A 24,078-nucleotide genomic window follows, 5' to 3' on the forward strand; every position below is an offset into this window, starting at 1 on the left:
TTAACAAAACCTGGCTTTACAAATAACCTAGTACCACCAAGTGTGTCTGTTTCACTCTTGAATGAATCAGTTGAATGAATGACTCCCTCATGAAAACCACCTATTTGTATAACAGTCCACTAAAATCCTCCCTCTAAAACACTGAAAATGATTATTCTACTGGGGTATGTTTGTGTTTTGTGCGTGTGGTGTAGCGACAGAGAGCACAGAGTCGTTAGACAGAAAGCACAGCTTTATTGACTGCACTGGTCGACCACAGCCGAGCGCTGGCGATGATGGGACGGGAGCTGTTATTAAGGCATCACAAACAGCATGCACATACAGTCACATGAACATTATATTGCTCTAAAGACTGCTTAACATGGAAAATGTACAAAAAGGGAAAAAATATTTTTTTGCACTGATGAAAAATACTTGTCTTTTTTTCCCCTTCTATAAAGATTTCCAATACAAGAAAATAAATATCGCGAAAAAAGCCTAAAATAATTTAAAATAGCTCTTCTTTTTTTCTAATTACATGTTCAATAGTTTTCTCTGCTATTAACAAATGGCACAACATTCTTTGAAACAAAGAACATAGAAGGAGAAACTCCTGCAACATTCATATCATCGTATCCTAACCGCGTCGAGCGGAAGATACAGGACACGTGCGATTTTTAAATGGACTGCAAGTGCTTCACCTCTCCTGCGCCTCATTTACTCTTTCAAGAGAGAACGACAGAAAAAAAACTGGCTTGTGGGAAAATTACGCTGCATAGTAAACGAGACGGGAGAGTTTGGACTTTGATATGACAGCAAAAGCTGCAGCTGGACAAGCGAGAGATCTTCACGACAGGTTTCTGAGGCGCTGCAGGAGTTTGACGAAGCATCGGAAGTGAACGACAACACTGAAGGATATTTGGGTGAAGCTCGGGAGGCTCACACGTCTCACCAAAAAACATTAAAGAAACCCTTAAAAGCTTAAAAGTAGTTTTTGTAATGAATCTTATTCATGCTGACTTTAATATTAAGATGTCCAGACATCTTTATAAATGCAAAAAAAAGGGTAATGGTCCTACAAATTGGCTTCACTTTATTTCTGTGGATGAAATATGACTTTTCAATAATCAGTTCCATTAGAAGAATGAATGAATGGGCCGTCATGGGCCCAATCATATATTCACTTCACTTTCACAATGGATTGAGTAGACAAGAATGGCACGATGTGCTTAAAACTGGGTCCTAGCTGGGTCCTAGGGGTGTGCGATGTGCATCTTCCAGGATAATATACTAATTGTTGTTTAAGCGATGTGAGAGCTGATGTTGTCGTGTATGTCCCTCAATTTGCACAAACCAAACCATGTCTTGGAGCACGATTCCACCGCATGATGCAAACTAGCAAAATTACGTCAGAATGACGCGAAATTCAAGATTTAAGGGCAAAAAAATGCCCTTTATGAGTTTTTGTCCTATATCATATTGTAGTTCAGCAATGCCACACGAGCATACTGTAAGTGCTGTTTTCCCAAATATCAACACAGTTGCAAATGTGATATTGATTTTACACAGGAATTTTATATTAAATGAGTTAAAAAGACACAATTTTTGTCTGTTTTTGCTCTATTTTGCTCAATGAAAATAGTTTCAGACAAAGCCAAAACAAAAACATTGTGAGCCCTTCATTACTGAATGAATCCAAGTTTTTGAACGAATCATTTGAGGGAATGATTCAACGACTCCCTCATTAAGACAAGTGACTTGCTGCCACCTACTGGTGGTTTTAGTTTTATACTTAAAGTATTGTTTAATTTTTAATATTTATTCATTCCAAATGTTATTTTTAAAACATTAAAAATGTCCTAACCAGACACGATGCTGCAATACGATAAAAGCTATATTTTCCATGTAAATCTGAGTTTTTGTCCTAATCAGACGTGCCAGTGACAAGCGAAAGCAGATTTTAATTTCTGGAAAAACGACATTCAAACTATGACGGTGAGAATCTCAGGGACTGATTATGTGCTTTATTCAACGTTAAAAGTGTCTAATGTGTGTTTGCATATCATTTTGCGTGACCTTTATAGCCATACTGAAAGCAACAATATAGTTTACCTCGGATATTGAAAATAAATTACAGCAAACATTTGTTTAAACTGTGACCTCAATGCATACCAACAAGCGTATTTCATAACAATAGTGTTAGTCACTTAGTATACTTTTAATAAGGTTTAATATTTATGAATTAGATAAACATTCATTTAGCTGCGAAGGCAGTGAGCTTGCAGAGAGGCTCCGCCCACACATGCTTCTGATTGGCTGTGAAATTTTAATGATTTTGTTGCGTCGCATAGCCGTGTCGCATCTGGTGTGGACTGACAAATTGCTTGTCGCTGGAATCCTGCCGCGTTGTGTTTGGTTAGGACACAGTGCATTTGTAATTGCAGTGTAACTGCATTCATGCCACCTCCGAGCTGCATTGAACAGTGTGCATAAATACATATAAATGCCACTTTAGATGGACAATTTATAGAAAAGATAATCTCTGTCACTGCTGCCAACAAAGAGAATATGAACGTCTTTGTGAGCCATGACGGGCTTAAACCAGCCAACGTATCAGCACAAAAACACACTACAAATCATCTAATTATCATTAGAAACAAAAAATATATATATATATCATTTTTTTTTGTCAATATCGCACACCCCTTGAATGTCTCAATGATTTCCAGCTATTCACCCTTCCAGGGAAAGCCAACAGTAGAGACAAAAGAATAACCAAATGCAAAGACTAGCTACCCTTTGTCATTCAAACAGACGGTTCACTAACAGCATACGAGTGTCGAGATATACTCGTCATGGGAGGAAAATGATTGCACAGAAGCTGAACATTTACAGATATTACGTAGAGTATATGTTATAGTTTTGGTACACGAACGGCAACGAAGCATGATAAAGAAGCGTGAACTCTTGCAGGAGGCTGAAACTAGGTCACTAAAGGCACAGTATTCCATGTTTGCGTTGGGTGCATACTGAACCAGAGAACGGCAAATGACCAGCGCTATGATTATTCCCTATTAAAGCAGCTAAGATACATGAAATCTGTACAGGTCGCTGTCTGTGGTCTGAACGGATACAGCAGACGGCCGTCGCGGTTTAAGCCAGTGAAGAAGTGAAGCAATTCAGCCGTCGTTCATCCACCACGGCATCGTTCCAAACCCGAACGACTCTTCTGTGCAACACAAAATGACAGTGATTTGTGTGCTGTATATCCTAGTCTTCTGATGATCCAAAGCATCCTTTGGTTACGATGCTATTCGCATACTAGCCGAGATCTATGGTGACCAGGGAAGGTTTTCGGTAAATAGATGCTTCAGTTTGGACGAAGCATCATAAGACACCAGAAGACTTGGAATGTAATGCATGGACTACTTTTTTTTGTCCGTTTTGGACCCTTTCACTGTATGGAAAAGAACAGGGGTTGGAACGACACAAGACTGAATACAGAACTGGGGTTGGGTGAACTAACCCTTCGATCACTAACACGCATCACGCACGCTACATATCAGATGCTTGTGTCTCATAAACGAAACATTTCTGGAGAGAGCATCACTGGAGCTCACGTACGTGATCGCGGATGAGGACGATACTCGATTGATGATGCAGTCCAGGAGTGTAAGGGTGGATATCAGTGCAGGCTGAGATCTTCAGAAGATCCAGACACAAAGTTTGCATCCACTTCAGAGCATATGCTGACTTACTTTTCTTTGGCATCATCATACAAGATAAAAGAAAAGAAACGAAGTGCTTCATCATTACACTGTGAGACGATCGTCTCAAAACGTGATGTTTTGGCAAAGAAACACTTGTTGTTTGTGAACGTACCGGTTTAAGCTTCTCAGATTATTACAATCACTTCTTCTCTATAACCCTGAGATAAACACCATGGGTTGATTCATTAGAAGTCACAATCAGAGGGAAAACATTAGCAAAGCCTGAGGACACTTTGTAAGTGCGGATCCAATTTGACTGACGGAAGTTGGTTCATGAACAGCACTTTGCTAAAGCAGTATTAATGATTTTAGCATTGTTGGGTCAATGCTGTTTTCTAGGCACCTAGAATCTCTACAACCTCGACATTTACATATAAGCTTTTGGACCAAGCAGGTTTTCGTTTCTGATTGTATTAAAACATGCTGATTACTTGTTTGATTGGGGGGGGGGGGGCTACAGAAGGCACGCTTTAATGAAGAACAACAACGGTTCTTTCTGAAAAATTAACTGAAACAAGTGGAAAAGAAAATGCCAGATAGAGTGAATCTCACAAAAAAAATTCTCCCTAAAATTCTAGACATTATAATTCGTTGTAACTGGAATATCCCAAGTGGTCCAATGGAGTTAATTGACTATTTTTAATTTTCTTTAATTTTTTTGAGCGATTCTCTCTATCTATCGGTATTACAAAACCACCATTTTTATTTTTCATTTTACTTCGTTTAACCACGGTGGTCATCTTTTGTCATGGCGCACAACAAATTTTGGGTCATACGGACGTTTATGGAAACCTCAGTATCCTGGCTCAGAAAAATCACTGGCTCAAGACGGTCCTGAAGCTCCTTGAATCAAGAACTTATCTCAAATTAATGCACATTTCAAGATACATTAACATTAAAGTTTCTCAGACTTCAAATTTAAGTCCAAATGTAAATATAGCTGCAAGCAGCAATTAAGGGGCCAAGCACAACAGAGGCAGAATGATGAGCAATCATTGCAAGGAGGATCAGACCAAACGCAACAGTGAGTGATTAAAGACATTTTAAGGTGATTTTACTCAATCTGGCTGAAAAATCATAAATTCAATCATTAGTAATATGATTTAATGGTTCATCACTTTTCACCAATAGGTAGCACTGTTATCAAATTGATGTGGTGTGGTCAGTGTGAGGTGACAATGACACACACAAAGTTTGGTGTCAGAATGTCAAAGCTTTGCAGAGATACAGCTTTAGATGCAGTTTGGCGCCATGCCATCAAAATTGATGCGTTAAATGAAAACCATTTCAGCTACAGACATGAAATCCATAATTTTTTGCCGGCATGGTCTGAAGATGATCCGAGCCAAATTTGGTGAAAATCGGAACAACGCTCTAGGTGAAGATCGAAAAAGTACGTTTTCAACAAATAAAAATGGCGATTAATGCCGATTATGGCATAATTGGTATCAATGTTTTCTGCATGATCCAAGGAATCATGACAATACGCAAAATTAATTAAAAAAAAAAAGATATTTTTTAAAATCTGCATGATCCAAGGAATCAAGACAATAGGCAAAATTAATCAAAAGTTATTCACGTTTTTTGATTTATATACTTTGTATATATATCATTTTTGACCACAAGGTGGCACTGCTCCAAAACTTTTTGAGTACCTTCAGGGCATGGTGCCGAAGACACGTACCAAATTTCATAACGATATGCCAATGCATTCTTAAAATAAAGCTTTTTTTTTTCAAAATGACAAGACGTCCAAAATTGCCGACATGCGAAAATTGGGTACCATTTTACTCAGCATGCTGCTATGAATGTAAAGAGACCAGTCTTGAGATTTTTCTGAGCCAAGATACTGAGGTTTCCATAAATGACCCAAAATATGTTGTGCACCATGACACAAAGACCGTGGTTATCGGTGTACAAAGTACAAACTGTACAAAGTACGTAAGTACAAAACTGGTGTTTTACAATGACAATAGACAGAGGTAATCACTCAAAAATTTGAAAATTTAAAAACAGTCAAGCAACCAACTTTACAACTTCGGACCACTCGAGATGGATTGACCAAACGTCAAAAACGTGCTTGTCGCATGGTACATCTAGTCTCTGTAAAAGCGAATGAGGCGGTGGATACGACAGGTACATGTGTGCTACATTCCCCGACGGCTATTTGTGCTTATTTGCGTCATATTTTCTCTGTACATCATCTTAAAGCAGCCGCATCCTCTGGAGACACACGACAGACGTATTCATATAAAACGAACACAACCTGAACAGACGTCATAATGCCCACGCACATCGTCCCTGTTCCAGGACAGAGCCTATTGCTTCCCAAGAGGACACCTCCGACAGTGCTCATTTAGACTTTTTCGTTTCTTGCTGTTTGTCAAGCACAAATGGTTACGGTTGCATAAATGTAGGCGACGGACTAATATACACCACCAGTCAAAAGTTTTTTGTTTTTAAAAAGTCTCTTCTGCTCACCAGGCCTGCATTTATTTGATCCAAAATACAGCAAAAGCAGTAATATTGTGGATATTTTTACTACTGCTTTCTATATGAATATGTTTTAAACTAATTTATTCCTGTGATCTTTCAGCATCATTACTCCAGTCTTCAGTGTCACATGATCTTCAGAAATCAGTATAATATGCTGATTTTCTGCTCAAGAAAAATGTATAAATATTATTATTATTATCAATATTTAAAACAGTTGAGTACATTTTTTTCAGGATCCTTTGATGAACAGAAAGATCCAAAGATCAGCATTTATCTGAAATAAAAAAGCTTTTGTAACATTACACACTATGTCATTCAAAAGCTTGGAGTCAGTATAATTTTTTTATTATTATTTTGGGGAAAGAAATTATATACATTAAGATTTTTATTTAGCAAGGATGCTTTAAATTGATCAAAAGTGATGATAAAGGCATTTATAATGTTACAAAAGATTTCCATTTCAGATAAATGCTGTTCTTCTGAACTTTCTATTCATCAAAGAAACCTGAACAAATTCTACTCCGCTGTTTTCAACATCATAATAATAAATAAAAAAATTTGAGCTGCAAATCAGAACATTAGAATGATGACTGGAGTAATGATGCTGAAAATTCAGCTTTGAAATCACAGGAATAAATTACATTTTAAAACATATTTATTATAAATACTACAAATATTTACTGTTTTTCCTGTACTTTGGATCAAATAAATGCAACCTCGGTGAGCAGAAGAGACTTCTTTAAAAAACATTAAAATCTTACTGTTCAAAAACTTTTGCCTGGTAGTGTACTCTGACACAAACACTTACATCTGCAGGTCTAGAAACGTCACGGGGATCTGAAAATGGTTTTAGGAGGCAAGCACGCTTCGCCGCACTACCTCCTCCTTCCCAGCATGCAGTTGGGGCAAGCGCAGCTTCCGGCTGAACGAGGGCAATTCACTGTCACTCTGCTCGGCGTCAGAGAAATAGCCGTCTGTTTCAGTGTCGAGTGTGGAGGTGTTGTTCCCAGTGCTCTTGGGAAGGGAGGTCTCCGTCGAGTCGCTCTTAGAGCGTGACTTGCCCTGTCTAGGTCGATGCAGACGCAAGGCCATTTGCGAGCGCTTGCCGCTCTCCGCAACAAATCCGCAAGAGCCACACTCTTCAGAAATGTGGCACGAGTCCATTTTGGATATGGCTGGCTGCAGAGGGTCTGGTCTGCCGTCGCAGCTGCGGGTGTGATGATGGTGAACATGACGCGCTCTCTCGGCCTTGCCTTTAACTGCGGATCTGATTCTCGGGAGCGAGACGGATTTTCTGCGGCTGCGCGGCGCTCCCCTCGGCTTGCGGCCCAGCTGGGGCGTCTTCCAGGTGGACTTGATGGAGTGGTCCATCATGAGGCTGAGCAGGCTCTCCTCGCCCTGCAGGAGCTGGTCTGACAGGAGGCTAACTGACGGATCGCGCGTCTCTCCGGATAGAGACCACTGGCTCAGCATGTTATCTGCCGTGATGTGAACGGACTGAGCCAGCCAGCTGTCAAACAGCGAGCCGTCCAGCGGGAAGGATTTGGAGAAACCTGTGAAAGAGATAGACATTAGAAACCATGTGCCGATATACAGTAATGCTTTATATCGCAATAATGAGCATGCATTATATTCAGGGTTTGAATTTAACTTTTTCACTCACCAGCCAATTTGGCAACTACATTTTTAAGTTACCGGCCATTCATAACTTCTACTAGCCCCAAAATTTTTTTTTTTTACCAAAATAAGCCAACAGCTTGCGGCTGTCCACATTGGATGCGACCAAACGGGAATTGCAATTTGCAAATCATTTGAACTTTGTGTCAGTAAGTCATAAATAGAACGAGGCATCAGTTTACTGTCAGGGATAGGGCTGCTCAATTATGGCAAAAATCATAATCACGATTATTTTGGTCAATATTGTAATCACGATTATGAGTGGGCCATATAAAGACCAAAACTTTATACGAGTGATTTATTTAAAGATAGCGATATATCAAATACATATTTTCTGTAAATAAGGTTGCTATTGTGCTAAATTTCACAATTCATAACTACCATAGAATACTAGGGTAACTAATATTAGTAAAAAACAAACAAAATTCCTCAAAAGTATTGAAAATAATTAAACCGTCAGTAATAAAAAAAAAAAACCCGCAAAGGACAAATACAATAGAATAAAAAGAGACAAATAATCAAATGTACAATAAAACAGCATAGTCTTCACTGTAAGAATGAAACTTTCTTCGTTTCTTCTTTCTTTGTTCCCAGGGAACACACATACTGGTAAAAAAATGTATAGCCTGAATGCACTGTAAGTCGCTTTGGATAAAAGCGTCTGCTAAATGCATAACTTCAATTATTAAATTAAATGATTAAAGCTACAAAAGTCCTTCATTCAAGAGCAGGTACTGTTACACATGTGTTTTCATTCTCACCTCTTTAAGATCATTTATTACATAACCGACGAGGGTTTACGTGAATAATCATTAAGTGCTGCATTTTGACACATACAGTGCTGTGAAAAGGTTTTTGCCCCCTTCCTGTTTTTTTTTATTTTTTGCACATTTGTCACACTTAAAAGATTCAGATCATCAAACAAATTTTAATATTAAACAAAGATAATGCAAGTAAATGCAAAATGCAGTTTTTAAATGATTTATTTTATTAAGGGAAAAAAGCTGTCCAAACCTGCCTGGCCCTACGTGAAAAAGTAATTGCCCCCTAAATCTAATAACTGGTTGTGCCACGCTTTGCAGCAACAACTGCAATCAAGTGTTTGCGATAACTGGCAATGAGTCTTTCACATCGCTGTGGAGGAACTCTGGCCCACTCTTCTTTGCAGAATTGTTTTAATTCAGCCACATTGGAGGGTTTTCGAGCATGAATGGACTGTTTAAGCATCTCAGTCGGATTTAAGTCCGGACTGTTTCTCATCTGTTCTTGAATTTCTTTAGATCATGGCGTGATGTGTTGCTCTTTAAGCATGCTTCACTTTGTCAGACAGGTTCTGTTTAAGAGATTTCTTGATTCAGCAGGTCTGGCAGTAATCAGGCCTGGGTGTGGCTAGTGAAATTTAACTCCGCTTTCTAAAATAATGTGCTTAATTGCAGTTCTTTCATGATTTAACAGGAGGGGGCAATTAATTTTTCACGTAGGGCCACGTAGGTTTGGACAGCTTTTTTCCCTTAATAAATGAAATCATCATTTAAAAACTGCATTTTGCATTTACTTGCATTATCTTTGTGTAATATTAAAATTTGTTTGATGATCTGAATCTTTTAAGTGTGACAAATATGCAAAAAATGTAAAAAAACAGGAAGGGGGCAAAAACCTTTTCACACCACTGTATTTGCGCGTATTTGACCGTTTAGGCACGCACTCGGGCGCAATAATCGTTTTATCTCGATTATTGTATTTTCATAATCGTTGGAGGCTGAAATCGAAACTGTATTTCGATTAATTGCACAGCCCTAGTCAGGGATTTGTCGTGTCGCGCCGCATCCAGTCTAGACAACATACGCACGACCGGAAGCAGCGGAAGCGCTCGACTGTGGCATAATAAAAGCTCCGCTGCTTTACCCCACATACGCACGACCGGAAGCAGCGGAAGCGCTCGACTGTGGCATAATAAAAGCTCCGCTGCTTTACCCCACATACACACGACCGGAAGCGCTCGACTGTGGCATAATAAAAGCTCCGCTGCTTTACCCCACATACGCACGACCGGAAGCAGCGGAAGCGCTCGACTGTGGCATAATAAAAGTTCAGCTGCTTTATCCCACATACGCACGACCGGAAGCAGCGGAAACTACCGGAAGCAGCAGAAGCACTCGACTGTGGCATAATAAAAGCTCCCCTGTTTTCGAGCCATGTGTCACGCTCGTTTTGCTTCGACGGCTTTCAGCATCACCCTGCTTCATTCTACTACGTTAATAATTCATTAGCTCTTCCATGAACATGATTTCTGCCCGAGTCCCGTCAGATTGCATCGGCTGTGGGGATGAACACCACAACTCCCATGATTCCACACTCAGTCACAGCGTCATCAAACTATGCATTTGATTCTTTGTTTGTTTTGAATACGCACCTTTAGTGGCGAAAAATTACATATTGTGCCTTTAAAATAGATGAGCTCACTTGGCTCACACAGCCACTTAATATCATGCAAAGCTTCTATACGTCACTGCAGTGAGTTTGAGTGTGGATAGTTGCTCAGATGTGATGTCAAGAGGCTTTGGTTGTAGTGTATCTTGCGTATGGGAAGCGTATGACCGCGCTGATGAGGCTCGCAGGCCTGGCGGCCACATGCCAATCTGTGTTTTTTTTTAGGAAGACAGAATGAATATGGGTCTTAACAGCAGATGACAGAAAGCCAGCGAGTAGAGAGAAGTGCTGACTCAGAGATTCAGGAATAATGAACACTGCAACGAGGGATCCGACCAAATGCAGCTCCTTCATCCAGCAGTGTGTGAAAAACGGGTCAGCAGCGACGCTGTACACTCAAACCAAAACCATAAGGCACGTCAAATGACTCTTTTTTGTTTTAAGCATTAAAAATTAGAGCTATTAGATTTGTTTGATAAACCTAGCAAAATCTAGTTCAAATCATTTCTCCAGATTCCCTAAATCTTTTCGCAATATTAAGTACAGTAGATGGTGAAAGACCTAAATTCTTTGCAATCTTGCATTGAGAAATGTTATTTTTTAACAGCTTGACAATTCTCTCTAAGTTTGGCACAAAGTGGTTGCAAAGACTGAGGCTTTGGTAGATGCTTGTTTATTGGTTTGTTTTTTCTACCCAATCATGATGCCCTAAACTATTACCAAATGCACCTGCTTATTCTGGACTGTTTCAAAACTGTTCAATTTGGATATTCTATTCTATTATCTACATATTATATTTGTATAAACCTTTAATATTTAATGCTATACAACAACAAAACACAAATCTGGTAAAAGGCTAGGAGTGACTGCAAACATCATAGACAAAGTATATGAGACTGAAAATGAAACCGATCAAATATTAAGTTTGCTCACCTTATTTCACTGACCAATTGAGAACCGGAAGCAGCGGAAGCGCTCGACTGTGGCATAATAAAAGTTCAGCTGCTTTATCCCACATACGCACGACCGGAAGCAGCGGAAGCGCTCGACTGTGGCATAATAAAAGTTCAGCTGCTTTATCCCACATACGCACGACCGGAAGCAGCAGAAGCACTCGACTGTGGCATAATAAAAGCTCCCCTGTTTTCGAGCCATGTGTCACGCTCGTTTTGCTTCGACGGCTTTCAGCATCACCCTGCTTCATTCTACTACGTTAATAATTCATTAGCTCTTCCATGAACATGATTTCTGCCCGAGTCCCGTCAGATTGCATCGGCTGTGGGGATGAACACCACAACTCCCATGATTCCACACTCAGTCACAGCGTCATCAAACTATGCATTTGATTCTTTGTTTGTTTTGAATACGCACCTTTAGTGGCGAAAAATTACATATTGTGCCTTTAAAATAGATGAGCTCACTTGGCTCACACAGCCACTTAATATCATGCAAAGCTTCTATACGTCACTGCAGTGAGTTTGAGTGTGGATAGTTGCTCAGATGTGATGTCAAGAGGCTTTGGTTGTAGTGTATCTTGCGTATGGGAAGCGTATGACCGCGCTGATGAGGCTCGCAGGCCTGGCAGCCACATGCCAATCTGTGTTTTTTTTTAGGAAGACAGAATGAATATGGGTCTTAACAGCAGATGACAGAAAGCCAGCGAGTAGAGAGAAGTGCTGACTCAGAGATTCAGGAATAATGAACACTGCAACGAGGGATCCGACCAAATGCAGCTCCTTCATCCAGCAGTGTGTGAAAAACGGGTCAGCAGCGACGCTGTACACTCAAACCAAAACCATAAGGCACGTCAAATGACTCTTTTTTGTTTTAAGCATTAAAAATTAGAGCTATTAGATTTGTTTGATAAACCTAGCAAAATCTAGTTCAAATCATTTCTCCAGATTCCCTAAATCTTTTCGCAATATTAAGTACAGTAGATGGTGAAAGACCTAAATTCTTTGCAATCTTGCATTGAGAAATGTTATTTTTTAACAGTTTGACAATTCTCTCTAAGTTTGGCACAAAGTGGTTGCAAAGACTGAGGCTTTGGTAGATGCTTGTTTATTGGTTTGTTTTTTCTACCCAATCATGATGCCCTAAACTATTACCAAATGCACCTGCTTATTCTGGACTGTTTCAAAACTGTTCAATTTGGATATTCTATTCTATTATCTACATATTATATTTGTATAAACCTTTAATATTTAATGCTATACAACAACAAAACACAAATCTGGTAAAAGGCTAGGAGTGACTGCAAACATCATAGACAAAGTATATGAGACTGAAAATGAAACCGATCAAATATTAAGTTTGCTCACCTTATTTCACTGACCAATTGAGAAAAAATAAACTTTTTTGAAGGGTCTATTTTGAACCCTATTTGTGGCTAATGCTGTGAATGAACCACACTTTGGGGCATTGCCAGCTTAGATCATATGCCATGAGTAAAACCTGGCACTGATCAAAATGGCAAAAGAAAAACACAAGAGATTGCTGCAGAGTTTCCATACCTCCAGCCAGGTTCTTCTCTAAGAGCTGGATCTGCAAGCTAAAGATCTTCTCCTGCAGGTTGCATAAAGAGTGTTTGATCTTCTCTCTGCGTGTGACCATGTAGCACAAGTTTCTGACCTGAAAGAAAAAAAAACACCATTTACATTTAAATTACGAACTGAAATCACTATGGTTAGGAGTTGGCGTGTTTCCGAGTAGGGCTCTGGTGTAAAACCTGCAGTGATAATGCTCACGTTCCATATGACTCATCATTCTGATCTGTTCCATATGACTGATGTTGCATTCATCACATTTTAGAACCAGATTAAAGTTGACCTGAAATCCAAATTGATTACGTTCTTTCTCAATCTACATTCCATCTACAATGAGTTGCCTACAGTGAACCAAAATACAATACAAAGTTCATCTTAACTCATTAACCTAATCAGTGACTAACGTTCATAATCAATAATAGATTAATCACTTCCTGTAGATGCACATCATTGTCAGATCAATATCAATATTCTTGCTTAACATAAACCTTGAAAAAGAGGTTTACATGATGATGATCCACACTCAAAATCAGAATCAGAATTATCTTTATTCGCCAAGTGTGCGCAGACATATATATGCATATGTATTTACATAATACTTGAGGCAATAATTAGAGGTGGAGAATGAAATCCGGCGCCGACCGATCTAGCGATCCTGGGGGGCTACCGATGCGCGGAGGGTGGCATTCGAGAGGGCTCCTCGAGCTGAAGGGATCCCCCGAATTTGGTGGAGATCCGCCGGCACACTTCACACTTCTCTAGTAAGTTTCGTCTATGTGTGAAGACAGTAGCGCAAATCCGTGAATGAATGTTCCAAAGTGAAATAAACTTCAACGGAATAAAGTTGAATGGAATTGAATTAAAGTTGAATAAACTTCAACTTTACTGTTCAGTGCACTGAGGTCAGACTCATTTTGAATAAAGTTTATTGTTAAATGGCCTGCCTCCATCATTACATATCTTTGTCACGTCATTATAAGTGTTTGATCACCACATTTGAGTGATCATAGCAAAAAAATGTGTTTATTTATATATATATATATTCTGTTTATGTATATACTGTATTCTATATATAGTACCAGTCAAATGTTTGGACACACGAATGGGAAAGTTTCCAAACTTTTGACTGGTACTGCACTATAATATACACAAAGAATATCGGCCAATATATCAATATCGGCTTTTTTTTACTCCCAGATATCGGTATCGGCCCCAAAAAAACCATATCGGTCGGGCTCTAGTTGAAAGCAGAGCTGAAGTCTACAAATAGGATCCTAGCTTAAGTCACTGGTTTGTCCAGATGTTGCAAGATGAAGTGCAGTCCCATATTGACTGCATCATCCACAGACCGGTTTGCTCGGTAAGCAAACTGCAGGGGATCCAGCAAGGGTCCAGTAATGTCCTTCAAGTAGGCCAGCACCAGCCTCTCAAATGACTTCATGACCACAGATGTCAAAGCAACAGGTCTGTAGTCATTTAGTTCTGTGATTTTTGGTTTCTTGGGTACAGTGATGATGGTGGAGCGTTTAAAGCAGGAGGGGACTTCACACACCTCCAGTGATCTGTTGAAGATCAATGTGAAGATGGATGATAGCTGGACAGCACAGGCTTTGAGGCAGGCTCGAGAGACACCGTCTGGGCCTTTGGCTTTCATTATCGTCTGCTTTCTGAAGACTTTGCGTACATCGCCTTCACAGATATTGAGTGCAGGCTGAGAAACAGTAGGAGGGAGGGAGGGGGCCACAGATGTCAAAGCAACAGGTCTGTAGTCATTTAGTTCTGTGATTTTTGGTTTCTTGGGTACAGTGATGATGGTGGAGCGTTTAAAGCAGGAGGGGACTTCACACACCTCCAGTGATCTGTTGAAGATCAATGTGAAGATGGATGATAGCTGGACAGCACAGGCTTTGAGGCAGGCTGGAGAGACACCGTCTGGGCCTTTGGCTTTCATTATCTTCTGCTTTCTGAAGACTTTGCGTACATCGCCTTCACAGATATTGAGTGCAGGCTGAGAAACAGTAGGAGGGAGGGAGGGGAAGGGTGTTGATGGCTGTGTTGCGAGACGGTCGCCGTGATTTTGCCAAGTAAGACATGTCCCTGGATCAACATCTTTTGTTGATTCTGGATCAACATTACAGTCCAAAAATATAGACCAAACCCAATCCCTACCCCTAAACCTAACCCTACCCATAATTTATTTCTAAAATCTGTGTGAAATGATAGCTGATTAACAAGGGTGTAGAAGCACCTAACCCTGATCGTAAGCCTAAAACAGATATTTCCTGAAAAGTTATCCCTCAATTCTGATTGGTTAATTGGAATGTTGTTCCAGGATCAACAAGGATGTTGTTGTACTTGGTGAAATCACGGTCACCGTTGTGAGACGGTCAGAGCGGGTGTGGGGTGTCAGACCAGTCTTTTGCTTTTCAAACCTGCAGTAAAACTCGTTGAGGTCTTCAGCCAGTTGTTGATTGGCCTCAGTGCTGGGGGATGGGGTCTTGTTACAAGTGATGTCTTTCAGGCCTTTCCACACTGATGTAGAGTTATTACTTGAAAGCTGTTTTTCCAGCTTTCCAGAGTAGCTTTTCTTTGCCACTTATCTCCCTATTCAGTGTGTATTTGACCTGTTTGTACAAGGCTTTGTCCTCACTCCTGTAGGAGTCCTCTTTGGCCTGGCGAAGCTGTTTGAGTTTTGCACTGAACCAAGGTTTGTCGTTGTTAAATGTTAAATAAGTCCTGGTGGGAACACACATGTCTTCACAGAAACTGATGTAGGACGTCACGGTGTCAGTAAGCTCATCCAGATCAGTAGCTCAGCCTCAAAAATACTCTTGTAAATCCCGCTCTGCTTAATTAGTCCATCTCTTTACAGTTTTTACTACAGGCTTAGCAGATTTAAGTTTCTGCTTGTAGGCAGGTATAAGATGAACTAAACAGTGACCAGAGAGTCCCAGAGCTGCTCGGGGGACAGAGTGATATGCAACATTCAAAAAAGTATAGCAATGGTCCAGTATATTGCTGTCCCTGGTGGGGCATGTGATGTGCTGTCTGTATTTAGGCAGTCCGCGGGTGAGATTAGCTTTTTTTTAAATCACAGAGAACAATAATGAAAGAGTCCGGATAACACTGCTCTGTGTGTGTGTGATCTGATTGGCCAACAATTCTAACGCCGCGCTCACTCACGCATCAGGAGGAATGTACACACTCACCAGAATAAACGAGGAGAACTCCCACGGCGAATAATAAGGCTTACAGTTAATAAAGAGAGCTTCCAAATTTGGGCAGCACATCTTCTTTAAAACTGACACGTCTGTACACCAGCCTTCATTAATATAAAAACAATCCACCGCCTCTCATTTTCCCCGACGACTCTGTGACGCGGTCCAATCTGAACATCTGGAAGCCCGTTAGATGTAACGCGCTGTCCGGGATGGCTCTGTTCAACCAGGTTTCCGTGAAGCAAAGGGCAGCAAAGTTTAAAAAGTCCTTGTTTGTGCAGGTGAGGAGTGGAGCGGAGATTCGCCAGATGAATGCTCGGCAGTGGAGTCCTAAAACCGCGCTCTGGAATTTCACTAGCGCACAGCGCACTTCCCTCGCCTGGAGCGCTTGTATAGATTATAATAAATATAATAAAAAATGAAATACCTTAATAATAATAAATTAAATACCACAATAATTATAACAATAACAATAACTAATAATAATAATAAATAAAATACCTAAATTAAACTAATACCTTAACAAAATCTCCAAATATCAAGTGATTGTTTTATACAAACCATAAATGCCTAAAAATCCAACCGTTAATTTGGGGTAATAGTTCCATAAATTATCTAAGTTCCCTATTGATACTTCACTTGTACTCTGTCTGCTTAAGATGCTTTGGGAAAACTAATTTTCTCCGATGACTGAAGCCTTTCAATAACACGGCACGGCCATTGATTCGTGCAGTAATAAAAAAACTAACCAATGTCTCGGCAGCGGTGCTGCACGAGCCTATGGCGACGAAGCCCGCCAGAATGGGTGGGGCCATCTGGCTATATAAGCGGGCATTTTGCCATAGGATCCTCAGATTCTTCTCATCAGCGATGACTGCAAGATTTTCGCTCTACGAGACTTGAAGCCTGCATGCCGCTGACGGTCACAGCGAGTGCGTTTCATGCTTGGGCACCGCCCACGCTGAAGCGGCAATTATCGAGACGGAATGTCCTCATTGCGAGGATATGAGTCTCTCCTCTCTGCGCTCACGGATAGCTTTCTTTTCAGAGAGAAGAGTGGACGCTCCACTCTCAAACGGTTATAAAAATCTGGGAGATCTCCGGCAGGGCAGAGGTCGACCTCTTCGCTTAAGAAGACAACTCTCATTGCACCAACTTACTTTTCGAAGGACAGGGATGCGTTGGCCCACGACTGGCCCAGCCTCCTCCTTTACGCTCCCCCCCCTCAATCGCTCTCATCCCACTGGTAATCAGGCGAATCAGGGAACAGAGACAAGGTTCTGTTGGTGGCCCTGCTCTGGAGGAACACTGGTTCGCAGAGCTGTATCTGCAGCTCTCGGCAGCCCGTGGCCCATTCCCCTGAGACGGGACCTCCTTTGGCCTCTCGATGGGAGCCTGCAGACCTCCCCGAGAACGTGCTAAACACAATCTTTCAGGCTAGAGCACCGTCTACAAGACGTCTCTATGCCCTTAAATGGTCTGTCTTCTCCGCCTGTTGTGCAGCCCATGGCACCGACTAAATTTCCTGTGACATATCTCTGATATTGTTCTTCCCACAAGAGCTGTTGGACAAGGGTCGTTCCCCTTCCACGCTCAAGGTCTATGTAACAGCCATAGCAGCCTCTCACGCTCCTATAGCTGGCTAATCGGTGGGCAGGAACAACTTAGTTGTTCGTTTTCTGAAGGGGTCTAGGAGGCTCAACCCGCCTTGCCCCATCACCGTTCCTACATGGGATCTGCCCACGGTGTTGAGGGCTCTGAAGAGCCCTCCCTTTGAGCCGCTACAGTACATTGACCTTCGTCTCCTGATGCTTAAGACCGCTCTGTTACTAGCGTTAGCATCGGTAAAGCATATGGGAGATCTGCAGGCACTCTCTGTGAGTCTCACCTGCCTTGAATTTGGGCCCAGCGACTCTAAAGTCGTCCTGAAGCCTAGGCATTGTTACATACCTAAAATGCGCTCTACTCCATTCAGAGCACAGGTAATAACTCTATCTGTGCTTCCTCTTTCGGAGCAAGACCCAGGGTTGAATTTACTCTACCTCATCAGGGCGTTGAGAGTTTATGTTGAGCGTTCTGCCCCATTCAGGCAGTGGGAACAGCTATTTGTATGCTTCTGAGTCCACACCAAGTGTTCTCCGGTCACAAAGCAGAGACTTTCCAAATGGATAATTGATGCTATTACGCTAGCGTACACTTCTTTGGGCCTTCAATGCCCAATGGGAGTAAGAGCCCACTCAACTAGAGGCATCGCCTCTTCCTGGGCTTGGTCTAGCGGTGTGTCCATTGCAGAGATTTGTGCGGCGGCTGTCTGGGCCTCGTCATCCACATTTGCCAGGTTTTCTAATCTGGACGTCCCGGCCTTACAGGCTCTGGTCCTTTCTGACTCAAATCCCTCAAATCTGCGTTCGCTGCTGCTGCCACCGAGAGCAAACATGTTTGGGTAAAAAACAGCTTCACAAACAGTCTTTTCAACTACACAGTGTTATTTCTGTCTTACAGTCATTCATATTATCACAGAAATACTGGGATGAAAGTTTATAGTTATTTATAATTTATACAGATATAAACATTGATGTCTATGGTAGCGATCAAAATAAATCAAATCCCTTTCTGAAAGTAATTGGCACTTCAAATAACGTTTGTGTCAATTGAAAAGTGACTGTTAAAAAATGTGTTTGTCATCAAGAGATTTGTTCAAAACCTTGAATCATCCAGTAATGAAACAAGTGAAGTATTTATGAGAGAGTCATTGAATCATTCATTCAAACTACTTTTTCATAATTTTAATATTTTGCCACGCATTATTTTGTTTAATTCAGAATTGTGGGAGAATCGTGATCTCTATTTGAGACAAAAAAAATCGTGATTGTCAATTTATCGTGCAGCTCTAAATCCTGTTTGAAACGATCATTATTGAGAGCTTGACAGATGAGAACATGTGAGAAAAGGGCAGCTATACTCACCCTCTCGAGATCCTGACGCAAGTGAGTGAAGAGCTTCAGACGGCGATATAAAACGTCCTGCTCCTGCTGGGCGAGATTGTCCACCTCGTCCCTCTTGAGGGCCACCAGCGGCTGGTTAAAGTTGGCCTTTCGTCGCAGCTTCCAGTACTGGAAGAGGAAGTCCACGTGAACATCTGGCAGAGAAAGGCTTTCTGCGACATCCTTGGGGTCCACGAATCTGTAAAACTCATTTTCAAGCTCTTGCAGCTTCTGCTTGCGTTGGCTGGCTTTCTCCTGTTCTGCTTGGTCCTGCTTCGAACGATCCAAATGCGTCCCCGACAGATCGGAACCAGCATGCCGCGTTTCGGTTCGGTCCACATTCCCGCCGTTGTTTGAGCGCGAGACGCTGCTGTGCTCTAGACAGTAGGATTTGAAGCGCACCTCGTCGTTCTCTGCCAGAGTGGTGCACATCTCTAGTCCGTGGTCGAACGCACAGGTCACGTGGAAGGCCACGATGCAGGATGGCATGGAGCACTGTGTAAGCAAAACGGCATGTTTAGAGCGCTGGTTCACGTTGTCATTAGCAGGGGCCAGTTGTTCAAAAGGTTTAATCTGGATCAGAATGATCTGGATTTGGAAATCCCATATTTTGCTATCCAAGATCAGGTAACCCATCTTACTTTTGTGCCGGTTTTTCAAAGCACAATTGTGACCCTGGAGCACAAAAGCAGTGTTAAGTCGCTGGGGGATATTTGTAGCAATAGCCAACAATACATTGTATGGGTCAAAATTATAGATTTTTCTTTTATGCCGAAAGTAATTAGTATATTAACTAAACTGCATTATGCCATGAAGATATTTTGTAAATTTTCCACCGTAAATATATCAAAACGTAATTTTTGATTAGTAATATGCATTGCTAAGAACTTCATCTGGACAACTTTAAAGGCGATTTGTTCAATATTTTGATTTTTTTTGCACGCTCAGATTCCAGATTTTCAAATAGTTGTATCTCAGCCAAATATTTACCCTTATGACTGGTTTTATGGTCCAGGGTCACGATTGGATTGGATCACCCTAATCCAGATACACACCTTTTCAGATTTTTCAAGAAACGTTGAATTAAATCTGATATTTTTGTTTGATATTGACAGCTGTTTGGGGATATATTACACGTTACAAATGTTGTATTTTTTTGGACCAGTTTTAAAGCTTTATTACATTTTTGTTCCTGAAATCCACCGTTCTGCTGGGATAAGAATAATCCAGTTTATTTGGAACAAAAGTATCTTACTAAAACGTTTTGAACCACACAAACTGAGGATTTAATCCATCTCAAAACCAAGATTTGATTTTGTGATCAGAATTCAGAATCCTTTTTTTATTTTGAACAACCCATTTTCAAGATTTGATCCAATCCGATGGCTAAAATCCGATCAGATTACTTTTGAACAACTGGCCCCAGAGCTGGGTAGTAACTGATTACATGTAATCTGGATTACGTAATCAGATTCCACAAATTAAGTACTTGTAGTTAGATTACATTACATTTTAAAACAACTGTAATCAGACTAGTCTCTTTTTATTGATTACATATTCACACAACAGCAATAAATTATTCATTATTCATTGATTCTCCCTAATTCTTCTTTTCATCTGTTAAATTGTCCTTTTCAGATAGCCTACGAGTTTTCCAGTCTTCCAGTCGTCACACAAAGACCAGTCACTAGTCAGATGGATATAATTACAAAGCAAATTGAGAGGCCACGCAGCATTTGACCAACGGTTTTACAAAAATCTTTTCAGTTTCAAGAAGTGTTTTCTCAACACTTCAACAATGATTCAACTACTGATGAACACATTCATTATATTTGAATCATCACTCAATTTAACCATGTATTACAGTGTCTTTGGAAGGTTTTTGTCTTTCAAAAAGTTTTTAAATGATTATTTCTATGATGTTATTAAATATTAGCATTTCATTAAATTCACAAACCCCAGTTTGGGAAACCCTGACATAATGTAATGTTTAATGCACTTCATGTTGTTCATAACAACAAATGGAATATATTTTCATTGCATTGTTGGCTGTTTTCCCTGCAGTAACAACGAACAGGGATAGAAGCTTTTGAGCTTCAAAAAGGATGCAAAAGCTCCATACAAATATCATAATAGTACAAATCTAGTCTGAATGATTTGTTCATGAATCTCTAGTTCAGCTCACCAACTCAATATTTAGCTGATTTTCAGTCAGTAATGAAATCTATTACGTGACTTTGCATAGACCGCTTCTATGATACTTTTATGGTGCTCTTGTGTCCTTTTTGAAGCTGGAAAGCATCAGTTGCCATTCAGTGTAACTGCATGGAAAGGAGCATCCAACACAGTCTTCACAATTTCTTCTTTTGTGCTCCACAAAAAAAATATACTTGTCTGGAACAACATGTGGATGAATTAGATTTGCATTGTTGCATTCATTATTCCGTTGCTAGCTCTTTATATAATCCTGGATATACAAGTACGTGTAACTATACCAACGTACATACAGTATACTCATTATATGTACCATACAGCAAATCCCAACTACTTGATTTCTTGCAATATAATCTGCTATATGCAACTAAAAAGCGTGCAGATATTATAAACATGAACATCAAGATGTTCTGTAAAGCTGCTTTGAAATAATGCGTATTGTAAATAATCGATTTTGACTAGACTTTATAAAACATCCCATCCTTTCTTACTTTGAAAGGAAACTACATGAAAGCTTACTCTGCTCTTTAAACGTGTCAAGTGTCCAAAAGCAGCATGTCTCTCACCTGTATGCATGTGCCTGTGTGTTCACGGCACAGGCCACAGGACAAGGCCCAGCGACTGGCTGGGATGTGGGATACTTTAATAATAGGCTCCATCTTCTCAGGGCAGCCAATGCTCACCTTTGATGACATGGAAACAGCACAAGTCAGAAAACACTTCAACCCAGTTAGCACATCATATGAGATCAGAACTGACATTTTCTTACTTAAGATCGTTGTTTGTTTTTGTGTTATGTTTTTGGATTCTTGCGTAATAGGACCCCCTTGAAAACGAGGTGATGCATCTCAAGGGCTTTATCCCAAAGAATAAAATTTGCTGCAATGAAACAGATCGCTCCATCTTGAGACAGTCTCTTTAAAAGCACCCATTCAAAATACACAGCACATTAAAAATGCAACGGCGAGTGCTCAACACCCGTCAAGCTGGACGCGATAAAAACAAAAAAAGTGTGCACGCTTAATATGATTATTTTGGTTATTTGGTAAGCGCAAAAGACGGCCTTTGATGTGTTTTTCATAGAGCTCAGGGCTTGTATTTCGGCACGGGATTGCGGGTATTATTGTATCAACTGCACATGCTTTAAAGTCTTACGTATTTATAAATTAAAGCGATCTTAAACCATTTAAGCGCCAGAAGACTCGTGCATTCTCTCAGAGACTGTTATCATAAAGCCGCCTCTGAAACAGCGTGTGACTACAGAATTATATTTTGTGCTTTATTGTGCAAAATAACAATAAATCTAAAATATGCTCATGCAGATTAAGACATTAATATGTACTTAGACAATATGCTAGTAATAGGCACGCTAGTTAAGCAACTAGTTAATAGTGAGAATTGTTGCTTAAAGTGTTACCCTAAGAATAAAATGTAAACTTTTACTAAATAAATGTAGTTGCATTGGGTTGCATTGTATTATGTGATTTTACTGGTTTAATCTGAACATGTACTGCTATGGGCAGACAGGGAGCCGCCCAGAAGAAAAGCTAGTAGTAAACTAGGACACTTATTTTCAATGCAAAAGGACGCATGATCTAAAGCAGAATCTACAGCAGGGACAATGAGAGCCACTTTCACATCTAGAGCTGTATGTTAGTTTCAAGTTCAATTCTTAAAAAATAGGCGAGTCTCACGAAGCCTGTCAAGGAGTTACCCATACAGTATTCTCCCAAAAGTGTTGCAGATGAAATGTGCTCAGTTCAGTTTATTCATCAGCGCTTTACGTGATTTCTGTGAGTCTTTTCACTTGCTTTTGTGGCTCTCTACATCCCTGTCATCTGCCATTGTTACCGCCTCACTCTTCAGCTTCTCTAAACGTTATTGGAATAACCATTTGGACCAGGCTTTGAATCCCTTTCTTCCCGTCAATTCTGCTTTTGTTCTCCTTTGACTGAAATATTCAGCAGCCTTCTGCACGTGAAATACGGCGCTCCTTTACAAAAACATCTTGCACTCCACCTGACCGAACAAGTTCAAATTTCTGGCTGAAAAGCTTTCCTTTCAATCACGCGACGAGACAAAGAGAGCCGAGGAAATATTTCAATTAGAATTCATCCATTATTGCATGCTAATTACAAGTTTCCTCTGTCAAAGGCAAAGCATCTTGCAGATGAATAAGTGTGAATGAGTTCTGTAGCGTTTAGGGCATGATTTCCTTTGCGCTTTTACTGCTTTATTGCATCTTTTATCAAGCTAAATTAATTCCAAAGTTCATTTCAACTCAACCATGTCTGAACAAATCATCAAAATCAATATTGGAAATAATAACCAATGAATTTCATGAATGCACTGCGGCACGGAGAGCGTTCATCAGCTTACAATAGAGAATAATGCATTTCTACTGGAAAAGTATGCTGGAGTGTATTATATCTACAGCAAAAAAATTGTGTTACTGCGGAACATTATTTTTCTCCTTATTATAAATCAGAGATTTATAATGCTCTGATGCTTCCAAATGTTGTGTTACTTTTAAAGCTGCAATGAATTACAATAATGCAATATTTTATTCGCCCCAAAAGTTTCAAACATTTGATTTCCATTGGTCGTACTAACAAACAGTCCCACCAAAAACAATGCTGTTACTAGGGGTGTGCGATATTGACAAAAAATTATATCTCAATATTTTCTGGGATTTTATCGATAACGATAATTAGACGATATTTTGCTGAGTGTGTTATTGTGCTGGTATCTTAAGGACTGCCGA

The 24,078-nt window shown here is 40.3% G+C and overlaps 1 protein-coding gene across 1 annotated transcript in view; it reads right to left on the bottom strand.

Moving 5' to 3' along the window:
- Positions 1 to 6,974: 6,974 nt before the first annotated feature.
- Positions 6,975 to 24,078, bottom strand: part of LOC107603227 (protein Jade-1) — a 32,447-nt gene continuing 15,343 nt past the window's right edge. Inside the window, exons 7-10 of the mRNA XM_016295969.1 lie at positions 21,881 to 21,997; positions 19,083 to 19,595; positions 12,812 to 12,983; positions 6,975 to 7,846 (exon numbers count right to left, since the gene is read on the bottom strand). Coding sequence (XP_016151455.1) covers positions 7,095 to 7,846; positions 12,812 to 12,983; positions 19,083 to 19,595; positions 21,881 to 21,997 — 1,554 coding nt within the window. The 3' untranslated portion in view covers positions 6,975 to 7,094. The remainder of the gene's footprint in view (positions 7,847 to 12,811; positions 12,984 to 19,082; positions 19,596 to 21,880; positions 21,998 to 24,078) is intronic.

Source organism: Sinocyclocheilus grahami, unplaced genomic scaffold (genome assembly GCF_001515645.1).
Source record: "Sinocyclocheilus grahami isolate Dianchi unplaced genomic scaffold, SAMN03320097.WGS_v1.1 scaffold343.1, whole genome shotgun sequence".
NCBI classification, from domain to species: Eukaryota; Metazoa; Chordata; class Actinopteri; order Cypriniformes; family Cyprinidae; genus Sinocyclocheilus; species Sinocyclocheilus grahami.